We start from the raw sequence: 23,191 nt of genomic DNA, 5'->3' as shown, positions 1-23,191 counted from the left end.
CATTGCTGTATTGTGCTCAAAACCTTGGGTGGTTGAGTTCACTACCATCCGTAGGGAAGTTAATTTTGCTGCCGACCATCGGGTCTAGTTCATGATTCATCGAGATCCTTCTTTGAGCATCATTGATCAGTCTCCACGTTCCTTAAATCTCCATGGTCCTCCTCACGTTCGCATATGTTCTGTCTATGGTCTCATTCTCATTGCAAAAAATTATTCATTGGTATTGATACTTCTTGTTGGATATCGATACTTAACACTTAAGTATCAATTTTAGAATAAAGTTTGAAGTGAAATTATTTAAAAATGAGTATTAATGCTTTCATATCATTATCGTGTTATGTTTGACTTGAAATTAAGTTTGTCAAGATTGGAAATTTCATATTAGTTGGTGGCCAACTCATTGAAATTTTTTTTGGTAGGTGGCCAACTTATTTTTTATGGTTGGTCCTTAAAATATTAGGTTATTTATAAGTTTAATCCTTAGAACTCAACTATAAATAGGTCTAAGTATCACTAAGACGGCATAGATATAATATTCAAGTGTCACTATGGCTACAGTTCGTTATAGTATGTATGTATAATTTAGTAATGGTCGTTAAGACCACACAAGAAACTATGTTTTACTTACGTCATTAAAGCTAACAATAATAATCTTATGCCAATAAGATCACTTATTGAGCACTAAGCCCAAATATCTGAGTCTGGCACTAAGGCCAACCCATGGTCTTACTTCAGTCATTCATGCCAAGCTTAGGGAAGTCTATGAAGGTTTGCAGCTAGCTTGGTCTAAAGGTTTCAAGCATGTTCTGATTCAGACTGATAGCACGGATGTGTTCAAGTTCCTCTCCCCTCCGTTCTTGGCGAGTCCTTTCACGCTCGTCTGGAACATTGCTGTATTGTGCTCAAAACCTTGGGTGGTTGAGTTCACTACCATCCGTAGGGAAGTTAATTTTGCTGCCGACCATCTGGTCAAGTTCATGATTCACCGAGATCCTTCTTTGAGCATCATTGATCAGTCTCCACGTTCCTTAAATCTTCATGGTCCTCCTCACGTTCACATAAGCACTTGATGTTCTGGCTATGGTCTGATTCTCAATGCAAAAAATTATTCATTGGTATAGATACTTCTTGTTGGATATCGATACTTAATACTTAAGTATCGATTTTAGAATAAAGTTTGAAGTGAAATTATTTAAAAATGAGTATTAATACTTTCATATCACTATCGTGTTATGTTTGACTTGAATTTAAGTTTGGCAAGATTGGAAATTTTTATTGGCCAACTCATTGGAAAATTCTTTGGTAGGTGGCCAACTTATTTTTCATGTTTGGTCCTTAAAGTATTAGGTTATTTATAAGTTTAGTCCTTAGAACTCAACTATAAATAGGCCTAAGTATTTCATTAGAAATCATCCCAAAACAAGTTCTCTCTTCCTCTTGTTTTCTTCATTCTCTTACTTTGGGAATTCTAAAGAATTTCATTTGTTGTAATATTTGTTGATAGTGAAGTTATCATCCAGTGCGGTGCCCGAGGAGTAGACGATATTCTCGTCGAACCTCGTAAATTTGGTGTGTTCTCTCCTTTATTGTTTTTTATTCGATTTTTCCATTGTGTTACAATATTCAATAGTTTGACAAGTTTATCCGCTGTGAAACCTTTAGTGGTTTTGATCTTGACATTTTAAGTCAATTTTGAAACTACGTTCATGTGGGAAATAACCTTGTTTCCCAACAATTGATATCATAGCTTCAGTTGAGGTTATCCTGGTGGTTCCGTTGCTGAAGAGATACAGTTCGTGATATTGAATATTGTTCGTTAGAATTAAAATGCCAAAATACGGATTAGTTGAGACATTAAACTCTTCATCTGGAACGGTGAGTAGAGCTGGGTATATGGCCTAAGGCCCGCGGGCTACCCGTTTAACCCGCGGCCCGTGCGGACTTCGGGCCTAAAAATTAAAGCTCGTTTAAATTACGGGTTTTTTAGCCCGGACCGTTAAACCCGCGGGTTTAATAGGTATAACCGCGAGTAGCTCGCGAAGCTCATAATAGTCCGCTTAATTTAAAATTTATAAAATTTTAGAGAAAGTAAACTTAATGAATTTTATAGAAAAAGAAAATAAATTAATTATAAATATGATGTTACTTATAACCATTGTAGTTTTTAAATTTATTAGGGCATTTGTCATAATTCTACAGCTGCTTGATTTTTTTTTTCATTTACAATGTATCAAATTATTCTTTATTTTAAAAAAATAAAAATTAAAAGATTTATATAGTATTTTAGTCTTATAAAATTTACATCATTATCACTTTGGTATTTAAAGATTATTTTTATTTATTTTTGACCTTTATTTTTTTCAAGAATCTTTAATTATAAAAAGTCACGTGATATTCTAATAATATATCACATGACACGTAATATTTGGATTAAAAATAAGAAAGAAAAGTAAAAGAAAAAATTAAAAACATACTTTTCAAATTTTAAAGACTTTTAAAGGCTTTTACAAAATAAATATATTTTAACAAATTAATGACTTATATTTTATCAATTTTAATATAACCGTATCTTTCAAATTTACTCTCATACTGTAAGTATTTTCTTTTATATTTTCATATTATGTTTTAGTTTTTCTCTAAAGTATCCATAAAATACAATTATATGGACTACTTGACAATTTTCTTGTTAGATTTGTATAACATTTGACTTTGTTGAATTTTTATGTTTGAATTTATGCTTGCATACACTTCTGTATCTTCATATTATAGCCTTGAATAATCGTGTTTTATAAAAGTATAATGTGGTTATTGTTTTATTTATTTTTCAATTTGGTGATATAAGTGAATATTATTTTTTTAATTTGAGTTTAAGTAATTATATCGTTATATATATATTAATGATTAAAAAATTTAAAAAAATTATTTTATAATCATTTTTGGTTATTTAAAATAAAATTTAAATATTATTTATTATTTTGACGGTGCTACCTTCCTTTTCAAGTTGCAGGATCATTTTTAAAGGTGTAGCAAGTTATAACATTATTTTTATTGCATTTAAAACATTTAAAATTATTGTTATTTAACAGGCCGCGGGTAAGCCCGTTTAGCCCGCGGGTTAAATGGACGAGCCATGGGCCTTAAAATTCAAAACAGTTTATGAATACGGCCTTTTTAAACCGCTCCGTGGGCGGGTAGCCCGTATACCCAACTCTAACGGTGAGGAGGGTGATGTCAAATGCAAATTTTTCGGTGGAGTTGTTCGATGGATCCAGTCATTTTGGCATGTGGCAAGGTGAGGTGTTAGACGCTTTATTCCAACAAGGTATAGATATCGCCATTGAGGAAGAAAAACCCGAATATATGGAGGAGAAAGAATGGGGAACAATCAATCGTTTGGCGTGCAGCATGATTCGATCTTGTCTTTTCAGGGAGCAGTACAAGAACGAGACTTCTGCAAGTAAGATGTGGAAAGCATTGGAGAAAAAATTCCTAAAGAAAAGCTCTCAGAATCGTCTCCACATGAATAAAAGATTGTTCAGATTTGATTATCAACCATACACCAATATGAATGAACATAGCAATGCGTTCAATAAGCTAATGGTAGACTTATTGGATATGGATGAAACCTTCAAAGATGAAGATTTGGCCTTGATGTTATTGTAATCTCTTCCATATGAATTTGAGCACCTTGAGACAACGTTACTTCATGGTAAGGATAATGTTACCCTTAAAGATGTAACATTTGTTTGTATAGTTATGAGCTCAGGAAGAAAACCAAGAAGGAGAGCAAGTACGAAGCAATGGAGGCCATGGTGGCAAGAGGTCGCTCGAAAAGTCAAAAGCCAAAGTGGAGAGGGAGATCAAAGTCAAAGTCCAGACTGGGAAAAGATGAATGTGTCTTTTTTCATGAGAAAAACCATTGGAAGAAAGATTGTCCGAAGCTGAAGAAGAAATGAAAATCTGCTCCAGATGCATGTGTTGCAGAGCATGATGCAAATGACTCTGACATATCATTGGTTGTTTCATCAACAACATTTCATTCAGATGAATGGATATTAGATTCGGGTTGCACCTATCATATGTCCCCTAATCGGGAGTGGTTCTCTGATTTAGTAGAACTAAATGCAGGAGTTGTTTATATGGGCAATGACAATGCCTGTAAAACTGTTGGGATAAGTTCAATTCGGTTGAAGAATCAAGATAGATCAACCAGAGTTCTGACTGATGTCCGATATGTGCCCAGTTTGGAAAAAAAAATCTCATCTCATTGGGAGCCTTGGAATCCAAAGGCTCAGTAGTCACTATGAGAGATGGAGTTTTAAAAGTCACATATGGCGCATTTGTGATGATGAAGAGCACCAGGAAAAATAATTTGTATTACTACCAAGGTAGTACAATTATTAGAGCAGTTGCAGCAGCTTCCGGAGGTGATGATTTGGACGCAACCCAGTTGTGGCATATACGGTTGGGACATGCTGGAGAGAAATCCTTGCAAATTCTGGCAAAGAAATGATTTTTGAAAGGTGCAAAGGCTTGCAAATTGAACTTTTGCGAGCATTGTGTTATGGGAAAGCAAAAGAGAGTGAAGTTTGGCACCATTATACATAATACAAAAATGTATTGTGGATTATATTCACTCAGATATATAGGGTCCTTCAAAGACATCGTCTTTGGCAGGAAACCATTATTTTGTAACTTTTGTAGATGACCTTTCCAGAAGAGTTTGGGTGTATCCGATGAAGTCTAAAGATGAAGTGCTTTGAATTTTCCTGAAATGGAAAAATATGATCAAGAACCAGACTGGTAGAAAGATCAAACGTCTTAGGAAGAATAATGGAGGGGAATATAAAAGTGGCACATTCTTTGATGTTTGCCATGAGTATGGTATTGTTCGACATTTCACTGTTAGAAATACACCATAACAAAATGGGGTGGCAGAGCGTATGAATCGAACACTATTGGAGAAAGTTCGATGTATGTTGTCTAATACTGGGTTAGGCAAGGCATTTTGGGTTGAGGTTGTGACATATGCTTTCCATCTCATCAATTGTCTACCGTCATCAGCGATAGGAGGAAAAACACCATTGGAGGTATGGTCTGGAAAACCTGCTACTGATTATGATTCCTTACATGTATTTGGATTCACTGCTTATTATCATGTGAATGAATCTAAGCTTGATCCGAGAGCAAAGAATGCTCTCTTTATAGGAATCACTCATGGAGTGAATGGATTCCGCCTTTGGTGTTTAAACATCAAGAAGATAATTTGTAGCAGAGATGTTACCTTTGATAAATCTACCCTAGTAAAGAAGGTAACAAATGAAGCTGTCCAGACAAGTAGTACTCTGCAGCAGGTGGAGCATACTCCAAAACAGGTGAAGTTTCAGTAGACGATGATCCCAGAAGTTGATGCAGCTGATTCTTCAACTCCAATAGAAGAATCAGAAGATGAAAAGGTTCAAACCCAATAACCATTAGAGACACTAGAACCACTTGCAGTTATAAGGCCAAGGAAAGAAATTCGTAGACATGCTTGATTTGTTGATATGGTGGCCTATGCTCTTCCAGTTGTTAATGATGATATCACTATCACTTACCAAGAAGCAATACAAAGCTTGGAAAGTGATAAGTAGAAAAGTGCCATGGATGAATAAATGCAATCTTTCCAAAAGAACAACACTTGGAAACTGACACAATTACCGAAAAGTAAAAGAGCAATTGGATGCAAGTGAATATTTGCAAAGAAAGATGGATCTCATAGCAAGAAAGATGTTCGTTACAAGGCACAGTTGGTAGCTAAAGGCTACGCTCAAAAGGAGGGAATCGACTACAATGAAGTATTTTCCCCTGTTGTGAAGTATTCCTCCATTAGAATATTGTTGGCCTTGGTAGCACAGTTGAATTTGGAGCTAGCTCAACTTGATGCAAAGACGGCTTTCTTGCACGGTGATTTAGAAGATGAGATCTATATGACTCAGCTAGAAGGATACAAAGATAGTGGTTGTGAGAAATGGGTTTATAAGATGAACAAATCGCTATATGGATTGAAACAATCTCCGAGGCAGTGGTACAAGCGATTTGATAACTTTATGACAAGGAAAAAGTACATTAGAAGCAAATATGATCATTATGTGTATTTGCAAAAGCTCAAAGATGAATATTTCATTTATCTTCTCTTGTACGTTGACGATATGTTGATCGTTTCGAAGAGTGAAAAGGAGATAGACAAATTAAAGGCTTAGTTGAATCAAGAGTTTGAGATGAAAGATCTAGGTGAGGCCAAGAAGATTCTTGGTATGGAGATAAGAAGAGATAAACAGAGAGGGAAACTTTGTTTAACACAGAAGCAGTATCTGAGAAAGGTATTATAATGTTTTAGCATGAATGAAAATACCAAACATGTAAGTATCCCACTGGCTTCTCATTTGAAACTTAGTTCTCAATTATCTCCTGAAACTAACGAAGAAAGAGAGTATATGGCAAAAGCTCCATATGCTAATGCACTTGGGAGCTTGATGTATGCAATGGTGTGTACGCGTCCTGACATTTCACAAGCAGTTGGAGTTGTGAGCTGGTGCATGCATGATCCTGGAGAAGGACATTGGCAAGCTGTGAAATGGATTCTACGGTATCTCCAACAAACCGTGGTTGTTGGTTTAGTTTTTGAACAGGATGAAGCGCTTGGTCAGTGTGTGGTTGGATATGTTAATTTCGACTATGCTGGTGATTTGGATAAGCATCGATCAACTACTGGGTATTTGTTTACTCTTGTTAAAACCCCAGTAAGTTGGAAGTCTACTTTGCAATCTATGGTGGCTTTGTTTACTACAGAAGCAGAATACATGGTAGTTTCAGAGGATGTGAAAGAAACAATTTGGCTTAACGGGTTGATAGAAGACTTGGGAGTTGTTCAAAGTCACATTAATCTCTATTGTGACAATCATAGCGCTATTCACTTAGCGAAAAATCAAGTCTACCATTCAAGGACTAAGAATATCGACGTGAGGTATCACTTTGTGCAGGAGATCTTTGAAGAATGAAAGATTCCACTTCAGAAAATTGCGACATCAGAAAATCTTGCAGATATGATGACCAATGTGGTAACAATAATCAAGTTCAATCATTGTTTGAACTTGATTAACATCCTAAAAGTTTGAACACCTTCGGGTATGTAGCGCTTGTAAGCGCAATTAGAGGCATTACAAATTTGGGGAGTTGAAGAAGTTGAGTAGGCTTGGTAATTTCAAGCCAATGTGGAGATTTGTTATGTTTGACTTGAAATTAAGTTTGGCAAGATTAGAAATTTCATTTTGGTTGGTGGCCAACTCATTGGAAAATTCTTTGGTAGGTGGCCAACTTATTTTTCATGTTTGGTCCTTAAAATATTAGGTTATTTATAAGTTTAGTCCTTAGAACTCAACTATAAATAGGCCTAAGTATTTCATTAGAAATCATCCCAAAACAAGTTCTCTCTTCCTCTTGTTTTCTTCATTCTCTCACTTTGGGAATTCTAAAGAATTCCATTTGTTGTAATATTTGTTGATAGTGAAGTTATCATCTGGTGTGGTGCCCGAGGAGTAGACGATATTCTCGTCGAACCTCATAAATTTGGCGTGTTATCTCCTTTATTGTTTTTTATTCGATTTTTCCATTGTGTTACAATATTCAATAGTTTGACAGGTTTATCCGTTGTGCAACCTTTGGTGGTTTTGATCTTGACATTTTAGGTCAATTTTGAAACTACGTTCGTGTGGGAAATAACCTTGTTTCCCAACATATCAATATCATAAAATTTAGATATTAATATCATCACACTGGTATCGATACCACCCTCATGGGTATCGATACTCATCTCGAGTATCGATACCACTTTAAGCATCAATTCTTGAATAAAATCATTTGGTATCGATAATTGATGATTAAGTTGGATTTTATTATAATTTTATTTAATAAAGTAAATATTTATTAAGGTAAAAATTCTTATGGAAAAAGAATTCTTGGTGACTAAGTATTTAGTTTTATAAATAGAGATTATATCTTAACCTTTAGGGTAATAGGAGAGAGAATTATTTTGGAGAGACGCAAGCTTTTTTTAGATTTCTATAACTTTTGGGGTTTATGTTTATGAGATAGTTTTGTAGGGAGGTTGAAAGAGTGTATTGGTTTGTATAATGAGTTTTGGGATACATGTGATATCATGTATTTGTATTATTCGTGTTCTCTACATTTATAGTGGATTGTTGTTTATCTCGCTTATAGAAATAGACAATGTCGAACACGTTAAACCTCATATCCTTTATGTTGATATTTATTTGGTTATTTTTTTAGTTCTCAAATTCCTACCAAAGAGCAATGTTGATTCCTCTTTCATCTTTAATTGTCGTCGTTTGACAGCCTCCGACCACCGTGCTAGATGAGTATTTGGTTCAAAGAAGAGGGAGAATGTGACAAAGGTAACATAGAGAGAAAAGAGAGGGTGGGAAAAGCCTTTGTCCTTCCACATATATCCCACCATGGCCATCATCCACGTCAAGAGGCAAATCATCTTGATTTTCCTCAATGGGTAAATTATCCTTTTGGTCCGTCAACATTTGAATTCCATGTAAATTTCTCCCTTCTCTCAATGCCCAAGGTCCAATTCTCACCCGAATTTGTCAAACGTGCCTCAAGGGTCCAATTATGATTCTAACTCGGCCCAAGTCCATCTTGAGTCAACACCTTAAGTTGTCTCAAAAGTTCAGACCGTTACATAATTATGATACATCACAAAAATTCACAATGACATTTTTTTGAAGTATGATCAGAAGAAGTGCTAGAAAAATTAATTAATTTTGCCCCTCAAAAACAAGATTACAGCACAAATGAAATATATACTGTGTTGATTCTCTGGTCCAAAGTAGGGCTATATAAAGTACCTCAAAATTGAGGGACATAAGGCCTACATTCCTCATCTCTTATTTTCTTATTTTTCTTTGTTTCTCTAATATCTCTGAGTCGTTGTGTACAGATGAACTTGGAAAGGAGTGCTTAAGAGAACGTGACTTTAATGAAAGGGTCATTGAATCTGATCTCTTGTTTGACTTTTCATTCTACTGTTCATTTAACTTTTGCTACATTATATCTTCTGTTAAGATCTGTTCTCTTCTTTTCCCTGTTCTTGAACCTTTTCTTTGTAAGTTTCAATATATTGAAACATGAAAATCTTACATGCCCTTCATCACGTCTCTCGTTTCGGATGTCATTGCTTTCAAAACTCTTTTGGTGCATCTCTCGTTTCGGATGTCATTGCTTTCAAAACTCTTTTGGTGCAGAGCTTGGGAAAAACCCATTTTTCTTTGTGGCCATTTGTTTGTGTATCAATTTACAGATTTTAAGATTGATGGAAAGATTCTTGGAAAGTTGGTCAAGACTAATCAATCTTGAGATATGTCAGTTGATATACAAACAAATGGCCACAAAGAAAAAAGGGTGTGCATCTCAACCTCTACACGAGAAGAACTGAATTTAGTTTTGAAATTGGTGGCATCCGAATGGGGGAGAGATGTGATAAAAGATATGAAAGAATTTCGTGTGGTTCCATTGAAAGGAGCAATGACTAACAATGATTATCAGATAAAATGGCCGACAATACACCCGTGATCTTCGTAAGAAAGTGTTGGTTCGGGTTTATGGTGAAGGCGTGGAAGTGTTCTTCAATAAGGATTATGAGATTAGGACCTTGGAGTGCATGTCCAAGCATGTCAAGGACCTCAGCCTCTTGGACCTTTGAGTGTTCACAGATAACTGTTATAGATTCACAAACTATGATAGGTGCCTTCTTAAATGGTGGTGAAAAGTTTTTGTAATCCTTTCTCTCAGTCTTAGTAAAAATTTTATTTGTTTCTTTTTTGTTCTCTTTATTAGGGTAAATAAAATTCGACTCGAAAAACATATTGTTTCGACTTAAAAATTTTCATATTCAAATCAAATTATAAAATATAACTTGAATAATAATTTGAATAACTCAAAATTTAAGTGGTGAATTTATTTTTAAATTTGAGTATAGTCCCTCGGCTCTGTATGATAAATAAATATATATATACAAAATTAAGAAATATATATATATATATTGTATATGGTTATAGACAACTATTTAAATTGGAATCAAATAGTATCATAATATTATAAATATTTACAATTAAATTTTAATAGAAATTTGAACAACTCGACTAAAAAAATTTTAAATCAAGTTTCAATTATAAAGTAAGACTCATCAACTCAAATAACTCGAAATTTTTTTACTATACTCAATCTAATGCTCACGCCTACTCTTCACAAACTATAGTTATTGATTCTTCTTTCAAGTTTAACTACCGTCGTTTGACAGACTCCGACCACCAGCTAGATGGCTCAACATTTGTCACACTGAATGTCATTATCAATAGAAGGATGTCAGATGCAAGATGCAAATATTTGTTTAAATCTATGTAATCTATTGAGTGATCTCGGTAGTAAATGAGAAGATTATTTTTCTTAAATGTCTCGGATTTGAGCAGCTATAATTGTAGGTTGTACGCGTATTATTAATAGAGTAAGAAAATATTTGAATAATTACTGTTTTATAATCACTATGAAATATATACACTTTGAACAAATAAGTTAATATTTGAACTCCAAAGCCAACTTATAACTACGAGCTTAACTATTCAGAGCCCGTCGCGTAATCTTCGCACTTTTATTATTGTTTTGATGATATGTTAACAACTCTAACGATCATTGAATGGTCTCAATAATTAAAGAGAGTGTTCTCTCTTAAAATCATGAGTTTGAGCTTAGGTTCGAGCAATTGTTTATGCAGTTATGTGCGTGTTGTCAATTACTTGAAAAATTATTAACAGACAGCAGACTATTATAAAAAAAAACTTACAAACGAACTAACAACTAGATCTGAATGACGGCAGTGGAAGAACAATGGCTTCATGACCGTCGACGAATGATACTATGACGTCCATAAGCTATAAACATGATGAGCATCGATGATGAACTACAACCGGAAGGATTTAAGCTCGGATGAAAAATGAAAAAGAGAATAAAAGAAAGCAATAGAAACAAAGGAATAAAAACAGATGAAGAAACAAAAGCAGCTAGAGTTAGTTCCATGTATCCACTTATATGCTGAAACCTTCTGCAATTACAGTACTTAGTCTTCGATCATAGTAGAGAAATCAATCAAAATCTAGTTTTCCATTACCAAAATTATATATATATTTTTCATAAACATATGAACTTATTGGAAAGGTTTCATTAATCAATACTATATCAACTGACCGAGAAAACAGAAGACGATATCATGGAATCCATTGTAGGGATTCATGATCTATATTATTAAAAATTTTGATACATGAAGTCTACTCTTCCTTGCTGTCTAAGTCACTGCAACATCCCTTTTGTTAATTACGATTATCACATGATCGGGAAATCCCAAGTTTCAGGATAGATTTAGTTGAAATCCCACATTTCGGGATGGATTTCGAAGCTCCATAACTCTTGTTGCAGCTGATCGTCTTCGTAGCCGGGTCCATGCATTAATTTGTTCAGCTTATTCTTTATTACTTCTGCTGAAACAAATGCTCCAATCTGTCACCAAAACAAATCAATTAGATGAAGAGACGCATATGATATAGAAATATGAGATAGGAGAGAGCTAGTGGCTGATTAATTTACTTCAGCATGAACAACATGGAGAACTGTATTCCCAACGGCGGAGAAGCTGGCATTTAGTACATCAGCTCCATGTTGATTTAGTATGCAAATTATGTCATAAAACATGAACTGGCTGTCTGTCCCGGTCGTCAAAACAACCTCCATGGCGGAGCCATGTTCGTTAATCTTGAGCTCGGGAGATTTCAAGCTCATACTGCTTTCAGTTGCAGTACTACTTGTATAAGATCTCTTTCTTCCCATTAGGTCTTTCTTTTTCTCCTTGTACTCATTCAACCTCGTCTCCAAGCTCTTTATGTGGTTCACAGCTTCATCTATTTGATCAGGAATCGACAACACCTCCTGCAAAACAAAACCCACATTCAGATCAAAATTCAGAACAAATTTCAAAGTTCAAACCCATAAATAAAAAAAAACCTTGGAATCACGACGGGGGAGAAGAGAAAAGAGCTCGGAGTACAAATTCTTCATGTGGCTTCGCCTGTTTTTCTCGATGATCTTCCTCTCAACCTTAGCAGAAGAAAGACAAGCCCCCTTCTTTCTCATTCCCTTGTTGTCGAGACCTGAGGTTTGAGCCATGAATTGCATTTGAAGTTCTTCCATTGAAGAAGATGATTTAATTAAGGTGTGCTGTGCTGGTTTATGATATATATATATATATATATATATATATATATATATATATATATATATATATATATATAGAAATCGGGAACAGGTGATTTGATGCGGAAATGGGAACAGTGGAAAACCCGACACTTCATTAAAGCGGGTGAAAGAGGCTTACGATTGGTATATGCTGAAGCCAAAATTGACACGTAAATCGGTAAATGTCGTCACTTTTATTACGTTATTATAAAATTTAAATGACGTAATTGCTTTTAATTTAAAGATTAATTGTCCATTTATTAAGAATAATTTCCTTTTTCATTTTTTTATGGTTTCCAGAAAACGGATATTTTCTTGATTTAGTAACGTCAATTTCAATGTTGTGCGTGGTTATAAAAAATATAAATTATATGCGGTATCATTTGATTGAAAATAATTATTGAATTAAATAAATTAAAATTAAAAAATGGAACAAATGATAACCTATGTACTTTTACTCGATCACGAGGATTAAATTTATTGATTTAAATTAGAATTAGGATAAATTAATAAAATGTATAATAATAATAATAATTAAATATATAATTATATTAATTTTATCGACTATCATGTCCGTTTTTCCGTCAAATATTAATAGTAGGTGGTTTTATTGACATCATTTAAATGATTAAACAATCTTGTTGATAAAATTAAAATATCAATGATCATAATAGAATCTTTTCGTAACTAAATGGTCTCCACTTTAATTTACCCTAAAAAATCTCAAAAATTACTTCTTTTCTTTTTGCATGCATGCATGTATTTTAATAAAAAAATTGTAATATTTTTGTAAATTTGTAATATTTTAATAATATAATTACAACTTCAAAATCACTAGAAGCTTTTGTTTTGAATTTAAAATCAAATAATTAGGATTCAATTATGGACCTGATAGTCCACGTACGAATGACCTGAAAATCAAACTTGAAGACTTTTTTTTATTTTTTTTTCAAGAAAATAAAACTTAGAGACTTTTTCAAATAATCAAACATTAATTTCAAAAAAATCCAAACATTAACCATTGTGGCAATTTAGGTTAAAATTTACATTGTATTATGATTAATTTGTAATCAAACCTAGTTAAATTTATAGAAGTTATAAGCATGAAATATGTCAATACCATTTGTGGTGGTTAGAAAATGTTGGTGCCGTAGAACTTTTGTCATGCGGGTGGAGTCTTCATCAATTGTTTTAGATGAAGAATAATTAAATACTTATAAGTCTAATTTGAATCTAATATTAGGATTGAAGTTAGGTTTGTGGGTTAGTTATGTGTAGAGAATATTAGAGTACCTCTACTTAACCTAGAAATAGATACTATAAATCTTATATGATCAATCATATCTACTACATATATCGTGACATGTCTAACATCAATTTTTATAGTGCAACCAGTTATGGAACACGTTTGACTGTATCAAAACATGCAACTCACAATATCATACATGTAATTGTCACTATGAGTAATGTTGTGATTGACACATAATGATTGTAACACCCTAATTCAGTATGACCCAAAGACCGATAGATTAGAATGTCACACGGGACAACCGAAGTGGCTCAGCCAAAACTTTTCTTTAAAAATTGATGGTAAAATATCTTATAAAAGTTCATCCATGGTGAAGTAAAATAAAATATAATAAATAAGTTTACAATACAGGGAACTCCCAAAACATTCAAAATAATATAATATTGAATTTAAAACAAAATAGAGTTACAAATATAAACGAGTCTACAATAGTACATGCCCTCTAAAAAAATTCAAGATATACTTTGATGCCTCGGTTGCACTGAAACGGTTTACGATGATAAAACTCCGCTACTAATCACCTAAGAACTTGCACACAAAAACAAATTCCGAACGATGAGCTTACGAGCTTAGTGTCACACTAATAATTGTACTATACAACATGCATTCGCTAGATGACATGTACTGCTGAAATAGGCATCAAGGTGAGACTGAGGGTTCTGCATCTCGGAGCTTACACCCCTAGCCTTTCTTAGATACCCTCGGGTATATGGGGTGAGATTTGAAACTGCATTAGAAACATATACCCCCGATAACTTACTCCATCGAGTTTTGGGACATCTTCACCCAGTCGACTACTGAAGTGCATTGGCACTAACTGGGATACCCAACTGATTGTTGTATTCTGCTAAAGAGACTCGGGTGTCCTGGCTGTTTTTCAAGTGTCAAGAAAGGCTAGTTTTATGTAATCATAGTTGTTATTGTTTCTAGTTGTTATTAATTAATTACTATTCTCACTTGTAGTTTCACATACTGATATTCTAGTGTTATTGGGCCCCTTAAGTCTAATCTCTTAATCATCAGGTTATTTATCCAAAAATGTCAGCTGGTATCGATACTGACCTTTCAGTATCGATATTGAACCCTGAGTATCAATACCTACCTTTTGGTATCGATACCTACTTATTATTATATGCTGATAGGGGAGGGCAGTATCGATACTCATGGCTGAGTATTTATACTCTACTACTAGGGTATCTATATTATCCTGAGTATCGATACCGAAATCAGGTTCTATGTTTTAAAAAATGTCTCAGTATCGATACCCCTACAGGGAGTATTGATACTCTACCCTTGGTATCGATACCCTGCATGAGTACTGATACCAAAAATGCACATGGAATATTGGTCTCGATACCAATCCTGTGAGTCTCGAAACTAAAACCCCAGTATCGATATCCCTGAATGAGTATTGATACTACTCACACAAAACTCTCTTATTTCGTAAGAACAATATCGATATTGTTCTTTTAGTACTGATACTCGTGCCTATAAATATTCTGTTTTGGGCACGAAAAATGCTAACTTTATACCCCAAATGCACTATTGAGGTTCCCAATTGTTATTTAAGTCTTATGAATTATTAAAGGGGTCATAAAAGGGCTTTTTAACTTGCTGAAACATCAAAAGATGCAAGCTACCATGAACATGCTTCATAACTCATGCAACTTATGAAAACTTATCTAATGACCTTCATGTGGTATAGTTGAGTTAAAAATGTGTAACCTTGGATTTCTAAGTTGCTGGAAGCACCTCAAAGTCATCTTAGCACAAGTTTCTCCTTGTTCTTGCTCTCAGAGCTTTCTCCAACTTCTCTCACTAAACAAGAATTAAGCATAAGAGTTACTAACTGGGTTTAGGGGTTAATAAGGGATTAAGAATAATTCCTAGGGCTAAAAATCTCTAAAACAAATTAAAATCTCCAAGTTTCTTAAACCCTTTCAAAACTCATATTTGGTTACCATGGTGAAATGAAGAGATAGATGATTTGATTTGAAGCTCTGGAGATGTAGGTTATGAATCTTACCTTAACAAATCCAAACTAAGGTTGCAAGGCTACCAAGTTATCACATTTGTTCTTCCTAAGTTGAGATAAAAATGAAAGGGAAGAAGGAAGAAAAAGACAAAGTGAATGCAGAGAAAAAGATGAGACAGACGTGTTATCAAGCCATTAAGGGATTTCAGCTTTTGAAATTTAAAATGGTATAATTATCTCATTGGTCTTCTAATTTTAGCCACAATCTAAAAATGTCATTTTCATCCATTATTGGGCTCAAACCAAGCCCAATTCCACTTCAATTTGGGTTAAGGCTTACTATAAGCTAAGGGATTTATTTAAAGCCCATATTGGGTTAGCCCGAAACTCTTAATCTTGGTATAGGTAGGAGGCTAAAAATCTTGATATAGGTGGGTGTTTGATTTTGTTGGAGATTGGTTTATTATGATTTGGGGATAGGGTTGAGGAAGTTAGAATTAGAATAAGGTTTGATAGAGATTTTGTGGGAGAGGACACTTTGTCAGACAATAAAGAATGAAAACCAATTTTGAGTTCAAATCAGGAAAGACATGTTCTAGTGTTAGGTTAGGGTATATTTTTTGGGCTTAATTTGAGATTTTAGATTTAAGTTTCGATTAATGTTGAATTCATTGAGTGGTTTTAATGGTAAAAGTAAGTGTTGTTCTCCCTAGAGGTTCCCAAATTCAAGTAGTTGTATCTGCAAGGTGTATGTTATTAATGATTAAGAAAGATTTTGAACAGATAATACCTTATAATTATCTGAGGCTATTACAAAAAATGACATATTTTGAGCTTTTGTGTACTCGATGGTAGATTGAGCTTGTTCTTTTTTTAAAATTTAAGGTCTGTCAAGTTGTTTGATTCGGTATGACCTCAAAATAGAACACACATCATTTTTCAATTGATTATTTTTATGCGATTATTTATACAAGAATGTATTCAAGTTCAATGAGTAATTTAAAAAAAAATAATTTATAGTAATAAAAAACTTAAGATTTTAATTGATTTAGTAGGATGTGATGTTAAATTTCTGAGTCAAAATATTTGAACTATCACTTTATATAGTAAAAAATGTTACAAATTTATTTACTTTTATAATTTTAAAGATATTTTAAAAAAAGTGTATTTTACTATTACTTTTGGGAAGTGATTTTGAAAAGCGATTAAAAGGTACTTTTAGAAGTAATTTTAAAAAGCGAAATTTAAAATTTAATTGTTTGAGATTAATGTTCATTATCATTTAACTAATATTCATTATCATTTAATTTAAGATTTCAAGAAAATAGGAATGGTTTATAGTATAAACAGTGAGTAATATTGTAAGACTAAGCAATTAAAAGAAGATGCTTAAACTGTTGTTGAGGTGAGAGACAGATGGTGGATGCAAGACGTTTTCCTTGTAAGGAATGGGGGCTATCACTTGGTGACAACAACAGCACAGGGTCGAATCTATATGGGATAACACTGTACAAATTGCGGTATATTCAGTGTCGACCGTCAACATCAACCCATGTCTGTTTATTCAGTGACAGGGTCGAATCTATATGGGAAGACGTTTTCCTTGCAAGGAATGGGGGCTATCACTTGGTGACAACAGCAGCACAGAGTCCAATCTATATGGGAAAACACTGCACAAATTGCGGCATATTCAGTGTTGACCGTCAACCTCAACCCATGTCTCTGTTTAAGAATTTATTTTCTCAAGATTTTCGGCGTCCTTTCCTCATTCACTGTATTTAGTAATAGAAACAGCACGACACAAATCCCGGCCGCTAACTGTCCACCTCCATTTCTCCGAACCTGCCGTGGGACCAGTCGGGCAGGGGGTGGGGTTGTTGCAGGTGGGTTTATTTTCCATTGCAAAGCAACGCCACAAATTTTATATTTATAAATATTTTTTTTTTAAAAATAATAATAAAATTAATTAATATGTCAAATATCCCTGTACTATTTAAATATGAATTGAACTCAATCAACCAAAAAAATCATAAATTTCAACGTTTATGTGTCTCATATTTTTCCTCTTACTGTTTTAATTTGAAATAATGTTCACCCTATCCAAATGAAGAAATTCAAGCCAATGAAAATAAAACAAGTCTTCTTTGGAAGCGACAAAAGTCATCCAAATGTCTCTTTTTCTTTGATTATGCACTTTAATATTTAGTTCTTACAAATGAGTTGTTTTTAGGGTAAAGTACACAAATAATCCCTCGATCATAGGATATTACTTTTCAAGTCCCACGACTATTAAAAGTTACAAAATGATCACCTGATTATTTATATATTCCAAATTTGTCCTTTTTAATTAAAAAAATTGGTGGTCGTTAGAGCTGAATGTTAACCCTTTGATTGTGATATGATAAAATTTGATCACATAATTGTTTTGAGATTTATTTTATAGATTGACTCTCTGTCTACATTATACTGTCGAGTCAGTGCTTGAAACGTTATGTCTTTGAGTTAGTGCTTGAAACGTTATGCCGTTGAGTTAGTGCTTGAAAGCAACGACGGTGCCAATAGACATCATTAAAATATAATTTTATCATATCTCTGTCAAGAGGTTAACGTTCAGCTTAAACATATGTTAATTTTTAATGAAAAATGACTAGTTTGAAACATATGAATGGTTAGATGACCATTTTGTAACTTTTAATTCTAACACCCTTAACTCATATATGTACTCGAATACAAGGCAAAGATGTCACACAACATTTGTAAACATACTATAGTTGAAAACGAATACAAATTTGAATTTTAAAAACTTATCAAATTTAATTCTTTCAATGGAATAATATAACCACGTAAAATCATATTATAATGTTTAAACATCCAAATCTATATCAGTTTCAGGCAGTGATTAGACAGTTTTATAATGTTTTCTCTTATAAAGTAAATTGCCTAATAGTTGTCTAACTTTAAAATATTTCTTTAATCTAATAAAATATAACTTTTTATCCAAAGCAAAAAACTTATATTCATATTTTTTCATTCATAATAATATATCTCAAACATTTTTTACTCGTATACATGCCATCTAGAAAATTTAAAAGAGTAAGATGTCATTACCGATACCTGTAGTTATTCTTTGTTGATTGATGCCAAGGTCCACTCCTAACTTCACTTACTCTTCTTAACCTACGTGTGAAAATCATCACACGCTAATTATACACTTAGTGAGACATTATAAACAAACTAAAATGATATCAAATACAAAATAACATAGTAATATTATAACAAATTAAAACGTTAAAATTGAGTTCAAATAAAATCATTAAATATTCAAACCGACTTATTCAAGCCGTTTTTTCCTCATCAGAGACCTGAAAATCATCATCTCATGATTTTGTCAAAACCATGATAATCAATATCAAACATAATAATCATATCATATTCTTTTTCACTTTTCATTTACATAACCAGTACTTTTACGTTTCAGAATTCATTTCCATATTTAGAACTGATTACCATACTCATAATTCACTTTCAGATTTGTAACTTTAATTTAGATTCATAACTTTACTTCAGATTCATAGCCCAATGTATGTTTATGAGAATGCAAGGTACGTGAGTCAGACGAGTGTACGCAATAAGCACTTCAGTGCTATCATCAAATCATACTATACACTCCAAGTGCAATCATATCATTTGCACCAACAGTGCTATACATAATGTACACAAATATACCAGATCAGAATCAAAATCAATCCATCTCATGACATGCCAATTGTACCAACGAGTCTCAATGTAACATACAATATACTTTCATATCATATCTTATTCATTTAATAATCATCGTTTCATAATTTAAAATCATTTAAAAATCATCATCATAAAATCATACTTGGGCAGTTCATACCCTAAACCATCCATAAAACTTTATAAAAACATCATGGAAATAATCCATTTATAAAATATAAACCATACTTTAAAATAATACAAGGTTGACTTATCGCAAGTCGTCCTCAATCATAATAATTAAATAAATAAAATGCACTCACTCTGACACTTTATTTATAAATCAACATATAAGCCTCACTAAGCTTTATATTTAAGCCTTTGCTTCCATTTGCTTCAACTACATAATTTATTAAAATTTCATACTCTAGCAGTTTGCACCACCTTCAAAGCAGTATTAATTTACATACTTAAAAATTATTTCACTTATACTAATGGAAACTAGACTAAAAAAATCCAACCATCTAAGGCATTCCTTCTAGTTCAATTTGTACAATTTATAATGAATTTTCAAAGTTGACTTACAGAAATTGTTTTACACAGAATCTGTTGCCCTGTTTTCTGATCAATCCCCGATTAAAAATTCATATCTTTTTGTATGCTCCTCGAAATCAGTAGTCGCTTGTTTTAAACAAAACTAGACCGTTATATGAATCCAATGGTATAGATATCATCCTCTAATCACTTCTATATAATATATGGTGATCTAAACTTACTACAGAACACAATTCTGGACAGATTTCACTAACGTGTATTTTCAGCTTATTCACTAATTCTATTAGCATACCAAATGAACGTATATACATTAATCACAAAGTTTTTTTAACATTTAGGAGTCACCTTTTACCATAGTAACTTTGTCAATGGCTCATCGCATGCCAATGTTTGCACAATAACATAAATACAATTAAATATGCACTCACCTGGTGTCCTAAGCTTGTAACCTTCCTTAGTAATCCACGTTTCATCCTTAAGCTTCTCCTTAGCTTTAATATTGTTTGATCTTGAATTCAAGCACACAATTTAAATGAGCATCATTTACACAACATAATTAATTCAAGTCACATGTTAGAATCTTACTAACATGAACACATACTATAAAATAAATTCCTAAAAATCTTTCGATGCTCATTCTATGTTAGTTCCATGTCACAAAATCTATATTGACCTTAACCATCCAATTTCCCTTTTATCCAAATTTATCCAAACTTCACATAAAATTTTCAACTTTACGTTTTAACCATAATTTATGAATTCTTTTGGAATTCATCTCAATTTTTCCATTTTATTCGTAATATTCATTTGCCCTTTTACTTTAATTCAAGTCTCAAACAACTTAATTAAATTTCTAGTACCTAATTTCCATTCCAATACCTCAATAATTCCACTATAACCACATAAGTCACTAAATTTCTCAATATTTTCAATTTAGTAATCAAACTTTGGCAACTTCCCAAATAGTCCAATTTCACATTCTAACATCAAATTTATCACTCTAACATTAAATTCTAGCATAGTAAAACAACTATTGAATAATTACACATCAACCCCATAACGTTTTAATATTACTAAATAGGTCCCCAAATTTCACAAAATTACACATTAGTCCCAAAAAATTATAAGGCTTGTAGAATCCTCCCTACATCATTTCCAACCCCTACATAATTTTTTCATAATTTTTCTCACCTTACAAGGCTTAGGTTGAATGCTTCAAGGCTAGAGTTCCTTGATTTTCACTTGATTTCAATTGATTCAGGCATGAAATCAACCTCTATTCAACATTTTAAAACATCTACAATCAAACCCCTAACTCAATTTCATCAAATAAAAAACTTCACTAAATTAGGGTTAGGCCAAAAATCACTAATAGCATTTCTAGGTGGTTTTGATCATAACACGAGCTTGGAAATGATTCTACAACATCAATAACCTCTAAATCCATCATCAATGCATAAAACCTTAACATGAACATAAACCCTAAAATTTGGGAACTTAACATTCAAGCACGATTAGCATGAAATAATAGTATCAAATGATAGAGCTATTCGAATATAACAATTTTCTATTTCACGTCTTAATCCAAAAATAAAAGGAAATTTCTTGAAAATGAAAAATAAATTTTTTATCCATACCTCGTGAAGCTCTCATCCATGGATGATTTTGAAGATGAATTTTTCATGAAATTTGTAGTTAATTTCATGTACATTTGTCGTTTATTAAGCTTAAATAAATTTAAAATTCATTTAATGGAAAACGACAATTTTACCATTAATGAAACTTGATAATTACATACATACCAAACCACATATCCGTTATCATCTTCCCAAGGTCAAAGATGAACACAATATTATGCCTTTAACAACTTTATCCATACAACTTTCTAAAAATTTCAATCTTGCCATTTTCATCCAACGGTCCAAATTGAACATGGAAATAAATTCTCAAATTCAATGATTCATATTATTTTCAATCATTTTAAAATGTGGAAATAATATTTTCAAGCTTAATTTAATAACATTAAAATTTCCCCAAAATTTCTTTTTGATCCGACTTACCAAATTTTTACCAGGCTTTAACACTATAAAGCTTTTAACACAAGTTTCGGATAAAAAATCTGATTCCCACCAAAATGTCATTCTTGAGGGTAAATTATTCATTTTTTTGGGTCAAGACACCTAAATTTTTAAAATTAGACTTTTGGTCCCTATACTTTTAAAAATTATCCTTTTGGTCCCTAAACTTTTTAAACTTCATACTTTGGTCACTAAACTTTCAAAATTTATGTTTTGGTCACTAACCAAAATTTGGGGTATTATATTAATAGTAGGGGACTCAACAAACAAATTTATATAATTGAAGGATCATTTTGTAACTTTTAATAGTTGGAGGACTCAACAAAACATTGCACTTTAAATCGGTTTTGAATTTTATCCTAAAATAAATTATATCCTTTTTATTAGTTCCATTCATAAATAGTTCATCGATTAATAGTAGAGGGACTCAACAAAATCTATGTTGACCTTAACACTTTAAATTCTTACTAGCATGATCATTCCTAAAAAACTTTAAATGGTTTTCAATTTAGCATTAAACTTTAGTTTTGAGTTCAATTAGAGCATCAGGTTGTTAAAACACGGTTATAACTTATTGTGAACTTTAGCTTGCCTATTGATTTTGTCAATAAACTTTAAAATGTTTTAATTTTAGGCTTTCAATTGTACTTTGCTTAACAAGTTGGTCCATGAAGAAAATTCTCAACTCTTCATGCCACCGCTTCCAGTCAATCTTCACTTATCATCGATCATTATTCACAATAAGATCAGTATAAAAATATTTGTGTTTTACCCCTTATTGTTCTCATCAAATTGGTTTTGAACGAAGCTCACTCAAAATTGACGAAAATTCATCTAATGGTTCGACACACTAATGTTCCATCTCCTCTGGTGGTCATTCGATAAGACTGGTTTCGAGGTATGTTGTTCGCCTCATTGAAAGAATGTTTCTCACTATTCAAATTTTTGAACAAACGCCCCAAATCTCCCAAATTCGAGAAATGCCCCAATAGTGGATTTTTATATTTACTTTCGTGATATTTAAATAAGGTTTTTAAGAAAATCTAAATGATTAAGTGATTGAACGATAATAAGACGAGTTCATCGTTATTTAGAATGAACACAAGAGATTTTAGAGAATGAATATTTTCATCAACTAAAAATAGATGAAAAAAATAAACTTTGATAAAGAAACTGATGAGGTGGAATAAAGAAATTTTCCCACGTCAG

At 32.7% G+C, this 23,191-nt stretch overlaps 1 protein-coding gene across 1 annotated transcript; it reads right to left on the bottom strand.

Moving 5' to 3' along the window:
* Positions 1-11,386: 11,386 nt before the first annotated feature.
* On the bottom strand, positions 11,387-12,326 carry LOC120137217 (transcription factor bHLH162-like). Its single transcript, XM_039153027.1, has 3 exons — positions 12,118-12,326; positions 11,704-12,042; positions 11,387-11,616 (listed from the first exon to the last, which is right to left on the bottom strand). The coding sequence occupies exons 1-3, from the start codon at positions 12,301-12,303 to the stop codon at positions 11,479-11,481; spliced, it is 663 nt and encodes a 220-aa protein (XP_039008958.1). The 5' UTR covers positions 12,304-12,326; the 3' UTR covers positions 11,387-11,478.
* Between the last annotated feature and the right edge of the window lie 10,865 nt (positions 12,327-23,191).

This window comes from Hibiscus syriacus, unplaced genomic scaffold (assembly GCF_006381635.1).
Source record: "Hibiscus syriacus cultivar Baekdansim isolate YM2019G1 unplaced genomic scaffold, ASM638163v2 tig00110654_pilon, whole genome shotgun sequence".
NCBI classification, from domain to species: domain Eukaryota; kingdom Viridiplantae; phylum Streptophyta; class Magnoliopsida; order Malvales; family Malvaceae; genus Hibiscus; species Hibiscus syriacus.
The sequence above is the reverse complement of the archived record's forward strand: the minus strand, read 5'-3'. Positions and strand labels throughout refer to the sequence as shown.